Source organism: Alligator mississippiensis, chromosome 1, assembly GCF_030867095.1.
Source record: "Alligator mississippiensis isolate rAllMis1 chromosome 1, rAllMis1, whole genome shotgun sequence".
NCBI lineage: Eukaryota > Metazoa > Chordata > Crocodylia > Alligatoridae > Alligator > Alligator mississippiensis.
In genome coordinates, this window is record NC_081824.1 from 243,337,213 (window position 1) to 243,353,327 (window position 16,115).

General features: G+C 45.8%; 1 protein-coding gene across 6 annotated transcripts in view; it reads left to right on the forward strand.

Moving 5' to 3' along the window:
• NCAPD2 (non-SMC condensin I complex subunit D2) overlaps nt 1-11,564 on the forward strand; it is a 58,223-nt gene extending 46,659 nt beyond the window's left edge. For all 6 annotated transcript variants that reach the window (XM_059720408.1, XM_059720409.1, XM_059720410.1 and 3 more), the window contains 5 exons: nt 7,393-7,473; nt 10,217-10,403; nt 10,698-10,839; nt 10,971-11,141; nt 11,428-11,564. In XM_059720408.1, coding sequence (XP_059576391.1) covers nt 7,393-7,473; nt 10,217-10,403; nt 10,698-10,839; nt 10,971-11,141; nt 11,428-11,510 — 664 coding nt within the window. In that variant the 3' untranslated portion in view covers nt 11,511-11,564. The remainder of the gene's footprint in view (nt 1-7,392; nt 7,474-10,216; nt 10,404-10,697; nt 10,840-10,970; nt 11,142-11,427) is intronic.
• Nucleotides 11,565-16,115: the final 4,551 nt, after the last annotated feature.

Below are 16,115 nucleotides of genomic sequence, written 5' to 3' on the forward strand. Positions count from 1 at the left end.
AAGGGAGATGATGTGGATGTCATTTATCTGGACTTCAGGAAGGCCTTTGACGTAGTTCCCCATGATGTCCTCATGGTTAAGCTGGGGAACTGTGGCCTAGATCATCATACAGTCTGGCTAGGCAACTGGCTATGGGGTCAGACCAAAAGAGCACTAGTTGAAGGGTGCAAATCAATGTGGCACAGTGTTACCAATGGAGTCCCTCAGAGCTCAGTACTCAGGCCAGTACTCTTAACATTTTCATCAACAATCTAGATTCAGGAGTCAGATGTGAACTGGTCAAGTTTGCAGACAATACCAAATGATGGGGGACAGGCTGGGGATACACACCATAGGACATGCTGGGGATACAGGCCGACTTGGACACACTCTCAAGGTGAGCTGACCAAAACCAGATGGCCTGTAATACAGAGAAGTGCAAGGTGTTACACCTCGGTAGGAAGAATCCTCAGCATACTTACAGGCTCAGCAGTGCTACGCTTGCTAGCACAATGACCGAAAGGGACTTGGGGGGGTCTTGATTGACCACAAGATGAATATGAGCCACCAATGTGATGCAGTGGCAGGCAAAACTAACCAAACTCTGGTGTGCATCCACCAGTGCATCTCAAGCAAAACCAGGTAAGTCATCCTCCCACTTTACTTGGCCCTGGTGAGACCGCAGCTGGAGTACTGCATCCAGTACTGGGCCCCCCACTTCAATAAGGATGTGGAGAAGCTTGAGAGAGTCCAGAGGAGAGCCACTGTGTATGATCGAAGGCCTGGAGGGAAGGCCGTATGAGGAGAGGCTGAGGGACTTGGGACTCTTCAGTCTGGAGAAGAGAAGGCTCAGGGAGGACTTGGTGGCAGCCTACAACTTCATAAGAGGGGTACATTAGGACCTGGGAGAACATAGGTTCACCAGAACTCCCCAAGGGATAAGAAGGTCTAATGGCCATAAACTCCAGGAAGGCTGGTTTAGACTGGATATTAAAAAAAAAAATTCTTTATGGTGCGTGTGTCCAGGGTCTGGAATAAACTCCCCCCAGAGGTGGTGCAAGAACCTACTCTGGATCCTTCAAAAAACAGCTGGATTTATTTCTTGCTGGGGTCACTTGATCCCAGCTGACTTCCCACCTATGGCGGGGGGGCTGGACCTGATGATCTCTTGAGGTCCCTTCCAGCCCCTAATGTCAATTAAAATCTGGAAGTGCAGAGACTTTGGTTACAGCAAAAGTCCTCTGGAATCAGTCTTCTGAAGCTCAGCATGGTCCACAGGGCCTGCAAGTCCTTTTTGAAGCACATCCTTGCATTTCCATGTCCATCTGATGATAACAAACAAAACTAATACAATGTTCTTCATCAACAGACAAGCTGGGCAAGATGTTCCCCTGTATTCAGGGGAGCAGTCAGACTATGGGACAGGTATGCTTGCTATCGGACGCATCTCCCAGTGTTCACCTCTCTGGCCTTCAAAACAGCTGGACACATAGCAAGCGTGTCTCTCTGAATCAAGAAAGAACAGTTTAAGGCAGGGGAGTCAAATGTACAGCCCACGGGGTTGTACAGCCCACTGAACCATGTCATGTGGCCCATGGGGCAAGTGGAAGGGTTGGAAATTCAGGGACAGGCCTGCTGCAGAAATCCAGGGCACAAACCCTATGGGTGGGGCAGGGAAGGGGAGTGAGCAAGTGACAGCTACATTAACTGGTACTGCTCACTCTGCTGCTACCACATCTGGCCTGTGAAGAGCCCCATGATCTGGATTTGTCCAGGGGGCGGGGAGGGGAGGGCACAACAAGTCTGGCACTCATGGGCTTAAGGAATCTGTTTTTTGTGACGTGTTAGAGTGGTCTGTCAGAGAACAACCTTTTTACCTTTCACAATGACAAAGGTAAAGGGGATCTTTGGCAAACACTTTCTCAGGCTGTGGATGGTGAAATTGCTATATGTCTATTCACCCACTCCTCTGATACCCAGACTGCTACACAAAATCGGGGAAACTCCATATCTGCTCTTACTGGCTCCCCATTTGGCTGAGGCACTTCTAGTTCCCAGGCTTTCTTGTCTGTCACTGTATAATTCCGTAATGTTATACAGCTCCCAGAACTTTGTTCCCAGGATGACAAAGGTTACTCCGCTGAGACCTGAACTCTCTCCAACTCATAGTGTTGGAGACCGACAGCTCTCAGTGGTAGAGAGAGCTAAGTCCTTTTCAGATAAACATACAGAGTAGCAATAGGAAAAATCCTACAAAACTTAACCAAATGAGCTACTTCTTCAGCATCATGTGGCAGTGCTGTCTCATCTAAAGCATCTATCCCAGCAACCTTAGAGTGGCTGCTGTGCTTTAGTTCTAGCAGGGCATCCAAGCTTGGAGATGGTATGGCTCTTGGCCACCTCAGCCCATCCTCCTCTTGTAGAAAATTTCTCAGTCCCACAGGACTGAAGTTTTTTATTTCCCCTGAGAGATCAGTCTCTCAGTGGGACCTACATGTAACCCTTGCTGCTTTGATGGGTGGGGCCACCATTTGAGCCTATAACTTGTTATCTTCTTTACTTGCCTGCAAAGATGACCACCTTAATATCCTTGCTTGGGCAAGAAGAATTGGAGCAACACAGGTGCTAATGGTAAACCCTCCATTTGCTGTGTCTTTTATCCTGATAGTTTCCTTAAGGAGAAATCTCTAGTTCCTGCCCAATGTCATTATGGAGGTTCACTTGAGCCAGCAAATCCACTGGCAGTGCTGCCACTGGCAAATGCTCAATGGGCACAAATTGTGACCCAGAGACTGTCCCAGTGTGTCTGTGTCAAGGCATGCTATCTTACTGGCTGTGGCCTAGATGAGGGTTGTCCCATCTAATTATCTTAGATGAGGGCTGTCCCACTGGTAAGTGGCCAGGGCCACGTGCTCCCCCCCACCCCAGGCAACATTGTACAGGCCATAGTCACAGAATGCAGCAGGCACACATCCCACTACCTCGCCCCTTGCTGCACCATACCAGACCCCTGTATACCACACCACATGCCCCTGCACAGCTGGCACACACCCTTGCTGTACTGTCCTGTCATGCTGCCCCATGTAGGCTTCTCAGGTCTTCCCTTAGCCTGGCTTCAGACTCCCTCAGCACAACAGACCACACTACCCCACTCCCAGAGCAGTAGCAGGCAACTTAAGCAGGAGAAGGGAGTGAGAGCCCAGAGACTCAAGCGCAGGAGTGGGTGGTTATTTCAGCTGGAGGGCTGCTTAATGAGTTTTGGTGAGCTGTCCAGGGCCACAAGGGTAGCCTCACCCCCTGATCACCATTTGGGACTGGAAGTGCAGCCCCTAGCCCTGACCTTTTGCTACTGGAAGTCCCTCCCCAGTGCAGCCACAGCTTTTCCCAGTGCTTGGGTGGAGGCGGGGTATTCAGCCATGGCTGTGCCAGGTGGCAGCGTGGAGCTGGGAGCAGAGTTGCTGCGAAATTTGGGGTGGCTGCAGCCTCCTCCCAGTGCTGCCAGAGCCCACTTGGAGCCCAGTCTCTGGCGAGAAGAGCCCTGCACAGCACTGGCTCCGGAGCTCCACCCCGCAGCTGCACCCTGCCACAGATCCGGGGGCACACGCCCCACGCACACGCACCCCTGGGGTGCAAGCAGCAGCAGGAGCCGCCCCCTCCCCCCCATGAGTTGCGCCTCTGTCCTGTGCGCCCCCCGCCCCGTCCTGGCTGGGCAGTGCCTGCCCCTGCCCCCTCCCTCACCACAGGGGCGTTGATCTACCCCTGCACGCCCCTTCCCTCCCTCCTCCCCTTCTGACTTACCAGCTAGAGGCAGCTCTCTCCATGCTGTGCTGTGGCTGTGTGCAGCACGGGCATTTATCGGCCTAATTATTGGCCCCATCAGGCTGATATCTGATATAGACAATTTTTTTTATATCAGTACCAATCCAATATTGGACTGATGTATCAGTGCACCTCTAACTATAACATTTTAATTTTATTTCAGAAAATGTTTTTGTCCTGATTTATGTGTACTTGTAGCGTATATAGAGGTGATTGCATAATAGCTCAAAAATAGTCTTACTCTTGTATATTGGGGGGGGGGGGTTGTGAGGGAGTGCGGCTGTGTGTTGGGGAAGTGGATGTTCAGGGGTGTGAGTGTGTGTGTATATATGGGGGGGGTTGTGGGGTGTAAGGAAGGATGGGGGATGTAGGAGACCCCCCACACACACCCCTTCCTCCCCCATGGCGCAACCCCCCTGCTGCAGGCAGCGGCTCTTGGAATGGTCATGGCCCGTGCAGGTGCAGCCACCCAACAGCACACAGCTCCAATCAGTTCTGGGAGCTGCATGTGGCAAGGAGTGAAGCCAAGCCAGCCTGCCTATCACGCAGGGTTCCCCGCTACTCATGTGTAGCTCCTGGCACTCACTTCCCACAGAGAGAAAGCCCTGCACAATAGAGCCAGCTGCCTTCCCCACTCCCTGCCTCCATGTGCAGCTCGCCAGACTCTGCCAAAAGTGGCCGGGAGTCCCACTCCCTGCTTCCCAGCAGAGTCCCGGGAGGCACATGTGGTGGCGGCAGGGAGAAGGGAAGGCAGCTGGCTCCATCGTGCAGGGTTTGCCCCCAGAAACATGCGAGTCCCAAGAACTGCACGTGAGTGCTGCAGTTAAAAGCAGAATTTAAACCTAGTGCAGTTAAGAATTGACACAACACCTCATTCAATTAATAGCAGAAAGGCTTTAATAACAATACTATACATGAGCTACAAAACTAAATGACAGAAAAAGCATCTTTCTCAATATTTAGTAAATGAGCTATTACAAAGTCCTAGTATGTATTAGCTGCAAGAGTTTTCTCACCAATGCAGGCAAGGAAGCAGTTTCAGTCTTTACAGCTTTCACTGAGTGGCATCCTTCATTGTGATGTGCTGGGTTCGATGTAGTAATTTCTGCCTTTCCTAGAGCACACACCTTGCTGGCAATTCTTTTGTGCTCTTATACTGTTTAATTGAATAGCTTCAAATCATTCCTCCTGGATAGTTGGTCCATTAAAGTCCAAACAAAGCAGGTAGAAAGGGACCACTACATTACAATTGCTAACTACAAGGATCCTGTTTTTGGGTGTCTAGGTGTTAAACTTGTTTTTGCAAGCTTTTGAGGGGTACAGAGGTTACACTGTAATCAAGTAGGATAGGTTTTGATGGACTGAAAATGGATCTTGATTGGCTGAACAGAATACCTTGGGACTTTGACAGGTCACTGTCTTTGGGTAATTGTTTTAACAATGGGGCAGAATCTACATTTACAACAGTTCACATGGTGATGGTCTATAGAAGCATTTGCAAAACTCCAGACATACATTGAATGCCTGTTCTCAGAGATATGCCTTAATCAAGAAGGAATGTGTAAACAAGGATGCATCACATAGATATTTACTAATGGTTTAGCCTAATAAAACATTGGGTACTTTTTCAACTAGCACAGGAGATAGAGTAATCCCAATTGACTCTTTTGCATTGTCCCAGTCATGATCTTGCATTCTTGTGCAAGATACACTGTTATTTTAATTTGGTCATTTAAATTTCATGTGTAGGTCCAGCCAAGCTTTTACAATCACCAGTGAGCACTGAGTGATAGAGGCAGGCTGGCCTGGCTCCACTCATTGCTACCATGTGCAGCTCCCAGAACTGACTGGAACTGCGTGCCACAAGGCAGCTGCATCTGCCTGGACTATTGAGTGCCCCAAGGGCCTGCTGCTGCCGCCACTGGCAGTAAAGGTTGTACGCCATGGGAGGCATGGGGGGGAAGCGCATAAGGGGGGGTCCCAACAACCTTCCATCCTCCCTCACACCCCACAAACCCCACACCCACATCCTGGCCACCTGAGCTCCACGCCACCCTGCTGAACACGGGCCCTGGGCCTTGCATTCCTGCCAGCCCTATGCTTCATGCTCCTGTCCAGCTACAGCTTCCCCCTGGTCCACTGCCACTTTACCTGGTGCCCAGAGCAAGCACTGCAGCAGGGAGTCAAGGAGGAGCTGCTGGAGGCTGGGGAAGCCGAGCAGGTCCCCCGGTAGCTGCAGCAGTGACAGCAGCAGCCCCACCCAGAAGTTGTCCATGCTGGCCGGGGTCAGGATGGGAGCAAAGCATGCAGTTTCAGCAGAGTTCAATTAATTGGTGGGCGCCTACAGACTGGATGGAATCACCTGGTAAGCCGAATCTGACCTGCAGGCTGTATTTTGCCCACCCCTGCTCTAGCAGCAGTGCCCAGCCTAGGGACTGCTGTTAATCCCTCAAGGCCACGTGTAACCTGCAGACCACTAGTTGGACAGTCCTGGATTAGCTGAAAATTTTTATTTGTTCAACCCCTGTGTGGGCTGCTTGTTTCTTTCTCTTTTTCCAGTTTGACTCTTGAAAGCGTACCTCTCCAATGTCTTACTCTGCCTTCATCTGAAGGAAACAAGTTTTTTTTTCCAGTGACAAGACTTAGAATGCCCGTGCCCTGACTTCTGAAGAAACGCCCAGGATTGAGTGACCGGTGTGGCTATGTCCAATGGCTGTCTTTTTCACTTCCTTCAACTCTCTTGCTCCGTGCCCCCAATCTCTCACCACCCATACACAACACTTCTGCAGAGGTCAGGATTAAAAATCCTGGCTCACAGTTTAACCATGCTTACAAGATCAGAGACTTAGCTGGTACTACATTTTTGACCCCCTAAACTCTTCCTTTTTAATGCATCACAGTCGCAAGCCTTGCTGCTTCCGTGCTGTAGTTAGTAGTGAGTAGCTTTTATGCAACTCTGTTCCAAGCCCTTGTGAAAGGTTGAAGACTTTAAAAAAAGACTGATTCAGAATAAAGTTAAAATGCCTATGGTCTTCCCTTTTCACAACAGCAGCCATTGGCAAACTGAGAATTCTAGTAAGATGCTAGGACCTGTATGTGGTCAGAGTTTATCTTGGAAATTTTCCCTTTAAATACTGCATTCTTTTTAACTCTTGCTTCTGTGGTATTTTTGTTCTGGATTGGGGAAATAATGGAGGTCTATCTTGGGAGTATTTGGGATATGGCCTTATTTTTTTCACTTCTTTATTCTCATTTGAGTTCTTTCATGTTGTGGGGAAGGGGAGAATGGACACAGGCTAGTGTCATAGGCCACAACTTTAGTTATACTTTTGTTTTATTTCCTTTTGCACTAGTAGCTATGCTGCACTGAGACTGCACAGGTACCCAGGAAAATTATGAATGCAGAGCTGTGCTGGCAGCTGTTCCTGCTTTCAGCTGTAAAATACTTGGACTCTGTTCTGTGGCTGTGCCTGTAGGACTGTACACCTGCCCCACCTTGTGCCACTAGGGTAGTTGCAGACACACTGCAAGAGTGTGAAGAAGCGGGGAATTCCCTCTCTGTACACTTATCCTTTTCAATCTTTTCCCCTACAGGCATCTTTTCTCCTATATCACAAAAGACAAGCAAGCAGAGAGCCTGGTGGAAAAGTTGTGCCAGCGATTTCGGACTGCCAAGTGAGTTGCACTGTAAATTTTCCAGAACAAAAGAGCCAGTGTAAGTTTTGTGACTGCCATCAGACTAAGCTTGCTCTTATATGGTGGTGAGAGGAGTCTTCTATTGCATGGCTCACATATTATTTCAGCAAAGCTTGTTTTGGGGTTTGGGACTTTCCCACTTCAAAAAAGGGCTAATGGTATTTTGAGACTAGCAATGATATCTGAGGCTGTTACTCTGGGGTCATCCCTCAAGCTTCTAAGGAGGTTATATCATTGCAGCAGAGTTTGGTTATAGTGGTGTTCAGAAAGGAAATTATCCCACCCAAGTCTAGGTGAACCACAGAAAAGGTCCTTTCTATAGGTTTTTTTTTTTTCTCCATGTCCACTTAATGGAGTTCAGTATCATTTGTTAGTAAATTGCCCACCCTATTCACTAAGGGATCTACACCTTCCTTGGTCTTCCTCTTACTTCTGATATGCCTGTCAAATGTTTTTATTATTGCCTTGTATGGCTCTTGGTAGTTGCATCTCAGTTCATGCCATAGCCTTCCTGATTTTTTTTGTGTGCCTGTGTAATGCACTTATTTCTCCACTAGCCAGCTGACTGTCAAGAAAGATGGGGGGTTGAGGGGAGCAGGCAGGGATGGAGCCCTGTGCACCCGCGGCCGCCGCTGCCATCATCTCCAAGGAGCAAGGTGGGGGGGGGTGAGGCTAGCTCTGGTGGCCTCGGCCTTCCCCCCCCTCGCCCCGCTCCATCATCACCACCTGCAGGGAGCAGGTCAGGAGGGGGCAAGGGCAGCACTGCTTGCCCCTTCCCTACCCCATTCTGTCCACTCCGTTGCTGCCGCCTCCAGGGAGCAGAGCTGTGCTGGCCTCGCCTCCCCTTCCCCACTCTGTCCCCTGTGTCCCTGCCATCATGGCGGCACTCCACCACACCGCCACCTCCTGTCCGAACACTTATTCACACTCTGATTGGCTGTTTGTCAGCCAATCAGAGCATGAATAAAATGTTATGGACAGACAGACGGACAGATTAAGCCTTTTATAATATTAGAATACTAGTATGACCAAGTTTCCACTTTTTCGGATTCCTTTTCAAATTTCAGCTTTAGAGAGGTTCGGCTTCACTAGCTATTATTGGATCTATCCTCATGAGTGTGTTTTTGTAGTACCTTTTTTAACCTGGATTTACTTTGTTTCTACAGCCTCCTGTGACAATGAGTTCCACAAGTTAACTATGCACTACATAAAAAGTAATTGCTCTAGTTAATTTTAAACCATTCCCCTACTACTAATTTCAGTGCGTGCTCCCCTAGTTCTAGTATTCAGGAACTTGGTGCATAGCAGTTCCTTAATCATTTTGTGTACACTTGTCTTGATTTTATAAACCTCCATCATATCCCCATTCAGCCTTTTTTTCAAACTGAAGCATCCTTCCACAAAATCAGGAAAAGAACTGATTTTGTGTGGAAATTCCCCTAGTATCTTCTGCAGTAAAAACTGATGCAAAGAGTTCATTTAGCTTCTCTGCTATGGCTCTATCATCCCTAAGTACACCTTTTGCATCTAATGGTCCCACAAGTTCTCTTACTGGCTTTCTGAAGTATTTTTTAAAGTTTTTTTTTTTTTACTGTAACTCATAGCATCTTTCAGTTATTTCTGTTATTTTTAGTTATTTCATAGAATCATAGGGTTGGAAGGGACCTTGTGAGCCATCCAGTCCTGCAGACTGCTATTCCTAAATCGTCCCCAACCAATGCTGATCTAGCCTCCTCTTGACAATCTCCAGTAAAGAAGATTCTGCAGTTTCCCTGGACAGATTATTCGACTGTCTTGCTTTTCTGCCATTTCACAGAGAAAATCAACATAGAAATCAATGTATCTTACCATGTTAGCAGCTGGTTAGTCCATCTCCTCTTAGTGAATACTTAATGCTCACTCCTTCAGAACTGAAGCAGCACCCTTATCCTGCTTGGGAAACTTGTAGGTATATTAAATCTGTAAGGATCCTCCCTGGATTAACAGACTGATAGTCAAGTTTTTTTCAACTAGATCAGACACCAAGTTTGAAAAAGCAGTGCCCTGTCTGACCAATGCAGCTGGAGCTTCTCATTCTTGCGGTGATGAAGGGGATGTTGTTTGCCAGTCTTTAACAGTGGTATCCACACTGATGCATGCCTTGAATGACTGACCTATTCTTTTTAGATGCATTCAGATTGCATCCAACAACCTGTTTTTCATCCCTGCTTTATGGGGGGTCCTCACTCTCTGAATTCTAAGGAAAGGAACTGACCTTTCCATTCTTTATTCTGGCATGTTGGCATAAGCTACATACGTGGCCTCAATGGATGTTGCTGCTAAGAAAAGTCTTATTTTGTGCACATCTGCAATGGTATGCATGCGGAGTACTGTATCCCAAAGAGTCATAATCACTGGTTCAACGTTGCTATTCTGTTCTCAGAACAGCAGCTGAGAAAGTTGCTGTTCTATTTGACATCTTTTGAAGACTAGACAACTTTCTGAAATAAACAGTTTTGTCCAACAAATGTCATTGGGCTCAATACAGAGGTAACTGGGTGAAATTTAATGGCTTTGTTAGGCAAAGAGGTCTATCAAGATGTAAGTCTAGAAGGGGCTATTAAAATTCATGAATCTGTGCATTCAGTTTTAACTGAATTTGTAAGTGTGCATGAGCATCATGGAGCCATGTGTGTGTTCCTTTACACTGAAATTAATGTGCAGTCTCTTTTTGTTTTCCCAGAACTGAGCGTCAGTTTCGGGACCTGTCTCACTGTCTTATGTTGCTTCCACTCTCGGATCGTGGCCTCCACAAGATGCAAGAAAACTTTGATTGCTTTGCTGACAAGCTGCAGGATCCAGCTGTCTACAGATGTTTCCGAGCTACATTGAGCCGACTTCACAGGGGAGGTACCAAGCCTGAGACAAAGGTGAGGACCGGTGAGAGGGAAATCTCCAGACCAGGAAAATTAGGTCCGACTTCAAACCATTCTGAGTTAATGCTGCAGGTTTGAGAAGTGCAAAGACAGGATGGCAGCCAAAGGAAAACTGCAAGTCTATATTCAGTTGTTCCTAGAGTACAGTGAAGTATTACAGATCCTGAATGATACCCAAAATAAGAAATCAAAAACTGAGGGGATGTGGAAGGGATGGGTTCTGGGTGGAATACTGAGGGGTACAGTGTTGATCAGATACTCTCTCCCCACTCTGTCTCCTTGCATCAGGTTCTGATTGAAGAATTAGAGCAGAAACTCCATGCTTGCCATAACCGTGGCCTAGATTCCATTGAGGCTCCAGGAGAGATCCCAGGCCAGGAGAGTAGCCAGACACCTGTTCCAGGGCCAGCAAAGAAGAGACCAGTGGCTGGTATGTTTTTTCTTAGGACAGTATTGTCCTAAATGTTTTGTTCCTCCTTGTCTGCAGTTGAAGCACTATAGCTGTGGGCTTCTCAGCAATTTCAGCTGGTTGGGCTTCCCACCTTTCTGCTTCCCCTGTAGGCTCCCAACGCCGCCAGCCACTGCGCGTAGCCAACAGAGAGGTAGACTCACCATTCATCACGCCACCGCCTCGCATGACTAGACACCACCGGAATGCCTCAAAACGCAATCCATCCCGGAGACCTGCTATCACCGTCTCTAGTGATGAAGAGAACAGTCTTGAGGAGGATGGTAAGGAACCCACCCAGTTCATGGTTTTTTGAAGCCTGTGGGGTGTGTGTGTAGACTATCGCTGTTTTGGACCACCTTATAAGGTGGCTCCTACCAAGCGCTACTTGCACGTTCTTCTTAGGACCCTAACTCCAGATTGTCTCTTCGTGTCTTATGGATGTGCAGAGGACTTTAGATGACCCTTTTGTCACCCGTAGATTTATCCCCCTTGCTAGGGTTGCCTGAATTGAAAGTATATGAGTATGTTGGCTCATTAGCGACTAACATGCATCTTCTACCCTTTTAGAGCTTTCAGCAGAATTGAAAGAGGATGAAACCCCTACCAAGAAGACTCCCATTTCTCGAGCTTCTGCCTGCCGTGCTCGATGATGGAGCCCTTTGCAGATATCTTTTACTAATGAGAAATAAAACTTTTTGTGGGAACCACCTCCTTCTGTCTTGTATTAAAACCAGTCATGCAACCTTTCAAACCTCCATGTCAGTAAGTGACAGAGCTGGGACTTGCAGGAGTCTAAACTTGAGTCCAATGTCACATTGCAGATGGTTCAGTTTTGCCCTTTTCATAAGCTAGCAACATGTACAGCAGTGATTCTCAACGGGGTACCTTAAGATCCTTTCAAGGGTGTTGCAGGATGCCATACAACATTAGCACTGTTAGCTGTACAAATATGATTCACAAGATAAACCCATAAATTTCAAATAGAAATTCATAGTGTTAAAAACATTCTGTCTTATTGTGGTCTTTCTGAGTTCTTTGGAACAGATAAATTCCTTTTTTATTTTTCCAAGTCCTGAAAAGGTTGGGAACCACTGACCTAGAGTTTACATAGCAAGTCAAGCATGGAGTGAATACAAATATAGATCTTTAAAAAAAAAAAAATCAACATATTTTTATTCAGAATGGAGTTGTGTTACTAATCCTTTGTTGTTTTCATTCCATTTGTGTACTATTTAATTGATACAGTGGATATTTAAATTTTTTTGTTCCTAATTATAAATAGAATATCTCATTTTACTTCATTTTTCTGAAGACTACACTTAAAATGCTCACCCATACCAGAAAGACAAGTCTGGAGTCTCACTTTAATAGCTGTACTGCATGAACAGTCAATCAGTATGGAGTCTCATTCTTTTGAGGATTTGTTTCACATTCAAGATTTGTGTTCTTTAGTGTTATAACTTTTGCCTTTCTTTCGTTGAGCATTCTCTTGATATATTTCACTTGCTTTCTTTGTCCAATTCTGTTATTTCTTTCTCATTTTACAAACATACTTCTCTATCATTTTGTTCTTAAATTTTATTTTGTTTTTTCTGATGATGATCTTCATACTTGTTCTTTTAGACCAAGGAAGGATAGAAAAATGATTTATTTGGTCGTCCAAGAGCTTTTCTTTACTTGTAATTTTTCTGCACCGTTATCTGTGCTTTTTCTCAATGCGTTTTTCAGTTCTTCCCATGCCACCTTGTCTTTGTCTCTCTTATCATCCTTCTAACTTCTTCCTGGTAGTGACCTTGTCAGAATTCTACTTTGGTTAGTTTTGGCTTTCTAATTTTTTATCTCAGTATTCGATCTCTTTATTACCAATCTGTTGCCTAATCCACACCCTGCACTTCGTGGGACCTTAAGATTTCTGGGAGGCAAGGTTCTTTGATTAGATGTAATATATTTTATTAAACCAACTAAATGGTTGGGAAAAAGTTCTTTGCTTTTGGGCACAAATACCCATCATCTGGCATAGGGAGACTGCTGGTGTTGTGTTCTCCAAGGTAAGAAATATGCTAATTTACAACATGCAGGTCTGTGAAAATGCAAATGAGTCAAAGTTTGGAAGATAATGGGTAGAGAGAGGGAGGGAGGGAGGGTGGGGAAGGGAGAGAAATTATGAAGGAATGCAAGTGGTCAGCAGGAGGCAGGTTACCTGGGGTATCAGATGTCAGGCAGGTTGTCATGTGTCATAAATCCAATGTCTCTATTTAGTCCATGATTTTTTGTATCCAGCAGATTTATGAAGTGAAGTTTGTAGGCAAGTTCTTGCCTGCAAAAGGTATTTTGTAAATTCCCTTTGAGGATTAGAACTGAGAAATCAGAGAAGGAATGATTGTCTTGTGAGAAGTGGGTGCCCACAGGTAATTGGATATTTTTGTCTTTGATGGATTTTCATTGTGCATTCATTCTGGTACCGAGTTGTTTGGTTTCTCCTACATATTTTCCATCAGGGCATTTGGTACACTGGATGAGGTGTATTATATTTCTGGAGGTGCAGGTATAAGATCCAGGAATAGTGTTGGTTCTGTTGTGAGATATAGTTATTGTGGGACTAGTGGAGATGTGCTGGCAGGTTTATCATTTCTTGTCCTGGCATGGTCTGGATCCATTTGGTGTGGTTTGGGTCATAAGAAGTTTGCTTCTGGTGATGAGGTTAGCAAAGTTTGGTGCTTGTTTAAAGGCTAGGATGAGTGGTTCTAAAGAACTGGGTCTTTTTCTAGCATGGGTTGCAATTGTTTGAGGATTTTCTGTATAGATTCCAGGGAAGGATGGTGTGTCATAACTAACGTTGTGCATTTTGTGGGGATTTTCTTTTTGTACTGCAGCAATTCTTTGCGTGGTATCCAGGTGGCTCTTTCAAAAGTGCAATCTCTGTCTCTGAAGGAGTGTCCTTGTTGGGTGAAAGCCATTTTTTCCAACTATTTAGATGTTCTAATAAAAGATATCACATCTACCCAAAGAACCTTGCCTGCCTATCTCCTTAGAGCAACATGGCTACAACCAACACCCCTTAACATTTCTCACATCTTTTCTGTTTGTAGTTGATAGTGATAAAATCAAGTGATTCTTTATGTAATTGTTTGCATACACATTTTCACTGTGTCTAATACTGCTGAGCTCTGACAAGGTTTTTTGTGCTCTTGCCCCATGTTGCCTTGAGCATAAAAGGGCATTTTATAATGCCTGTACCACAGTTCTTCCCAGCTACCTGGCTCAAAACAGGTTTTCATCATTGTTCCTCACAACAGCTTTCATGTCTTGAGGCAGTTTTTCCACTGGGACTTGTTACACCTTTTTTTAATTATAGTTCTTTTGTTAACCTTATCTCTTCTGCACTGATATGGAAAGGAAGAGCAGGGATGCAGCTAGTCATCAGCCCTAACACTAAGACTTGATGCCTTTTCCATTTTGTCCTTCCCCACATTCTTGTCTTGCTGTGCTGTGAGATGCTGTTATTTTTAAGAGTCTTTTTGTTTTTGTTCTTTTGTTGATTATTTTTAGTTCCTATAAAGCTGCTTTTTTTCAAACTGGAGGTAGCCTCTCCTTGAGCTATTCATCATTCTCAGGGCTTCAGACCTTCTCCCTCATGATCCATGTGACAGCACAGTGCAGGGCGCTACTATGCAGACCTCACTGTGTCAGGCCCCAAACCATGCTTCAGGAGTCTCCCTTGGGGAACCTACAGCCAGCTGTCCCACTTTCTGGAGAACATCCACAAGCCTGGGGTAACGCTGCTACCACCCAGGCACTAGTTTCTGGTCGGGCTCTGCATCCCGGGGTGCACAGACCCTGCAAACCTTTGGGGGGTGCTTTGCCCACAGAAATATTTTTGGGTGCTTCTTTCAGCCTGAAGCATCCCAAGATAGCATCAGGTAACTGAAGGAAAATAAAGACAAACTTTGCTGGCCAAGCTTGGAGCGAAAGGCTTCCTCTCTCAACCCACAATAGCTCAACAAGGAATACTGTAACCTGATACCTTTGGGGTGGGGGTTAGAAGGAGGAAGTCAGAATACATTTTGAGCAAATATAAGCACTTGAGTCTTATATAATCTTGGACTCAGTAATCTTTTTAAGAAACAACTGGCCTACACACAATTCCTAACTCCTGGCTAGTTTCCAGGCTTTTTACTTGCAGTGAATCTCCAGGCAGGCACCTGGGGTCTTTGCTTGCTGCATTCAAAATGCCCACCCCAGGAAGAGGGTGCTCCTTCCTACCCCACAGGAATTTCTCTGGCTAGGTCACCTAACTGACCAGCCTGTACCAAGAAGAAAACCAGGAGTCACCTGGTTTGGCCCAAGTTGGGGGTACAGAGAGGGGGATTTCTTCACAATCTGATCCTTGTGTTACTGGACTTTAATATTAGATTGTAGGTAGTGGCACTGAAGTCAAAATACTTGCACAAGAATAGTCTGTTCTCTGAAGAGAGCATTTATTGAGCACAGCAATTTGCAATTTCAAGCATAAGACAAAGAAACAACAAAAACTTTGCCTAAGCTAAGACACGGCCACATAAGACACAGCCAGCAACACACAACTTGGCATAGGTCATGACCCGACAGAAACTTTGTGTACATCTTATGTAGCCCTGGGGATAGTCTGCAGCAAGGTGTTCCGAAGTTCTGGGGGATATGCAGCTCTTTTTAGCTGGTGAGGGCAGTCTCACAGGCCTCATCTTTGCCTGGGTTTTTATAGGTGATCTGCACCCCCTTCTCTTCCTTGGGTACCTTGAAAGTGGCATGTTTTTTGTGTCCACCAGGTATCCTGTGCCTTCCAAGTCTCAGTAAGTTCCTGGCTTTCGCAGGATTTACGATGTATATGGTGAAAGGTGACACTATTCACAAAGTGCCTGCTGCTTACTTTGATATCTTTTATTAGACCAACTCAAATAGTTGGAAAAAATCTTCTATTTGAGTTGGTCTAATAAAAGATATTACATTTACCCAATGAACCTTATCTGCCTATGTCCTTAGACCAACATGGCTACAACCCATACCCCTGCTGCTTACTTTGAAATGTAGCCCTGCTTTCTTATGTCACATTAGTGTTTAAGCAGTCTGGCCTCTCCCCTGCTACCTCGGGTCATGTGCTCAACATCTATTGGATCGCTTCAGAATCAATTAAAGGACCAGAGACTGTTAATTATGCCATGCCTTTGCTAACACTTGCTTCAAATGGCCCCATGAATTGCCTGGTTTTTTTGGAGCAG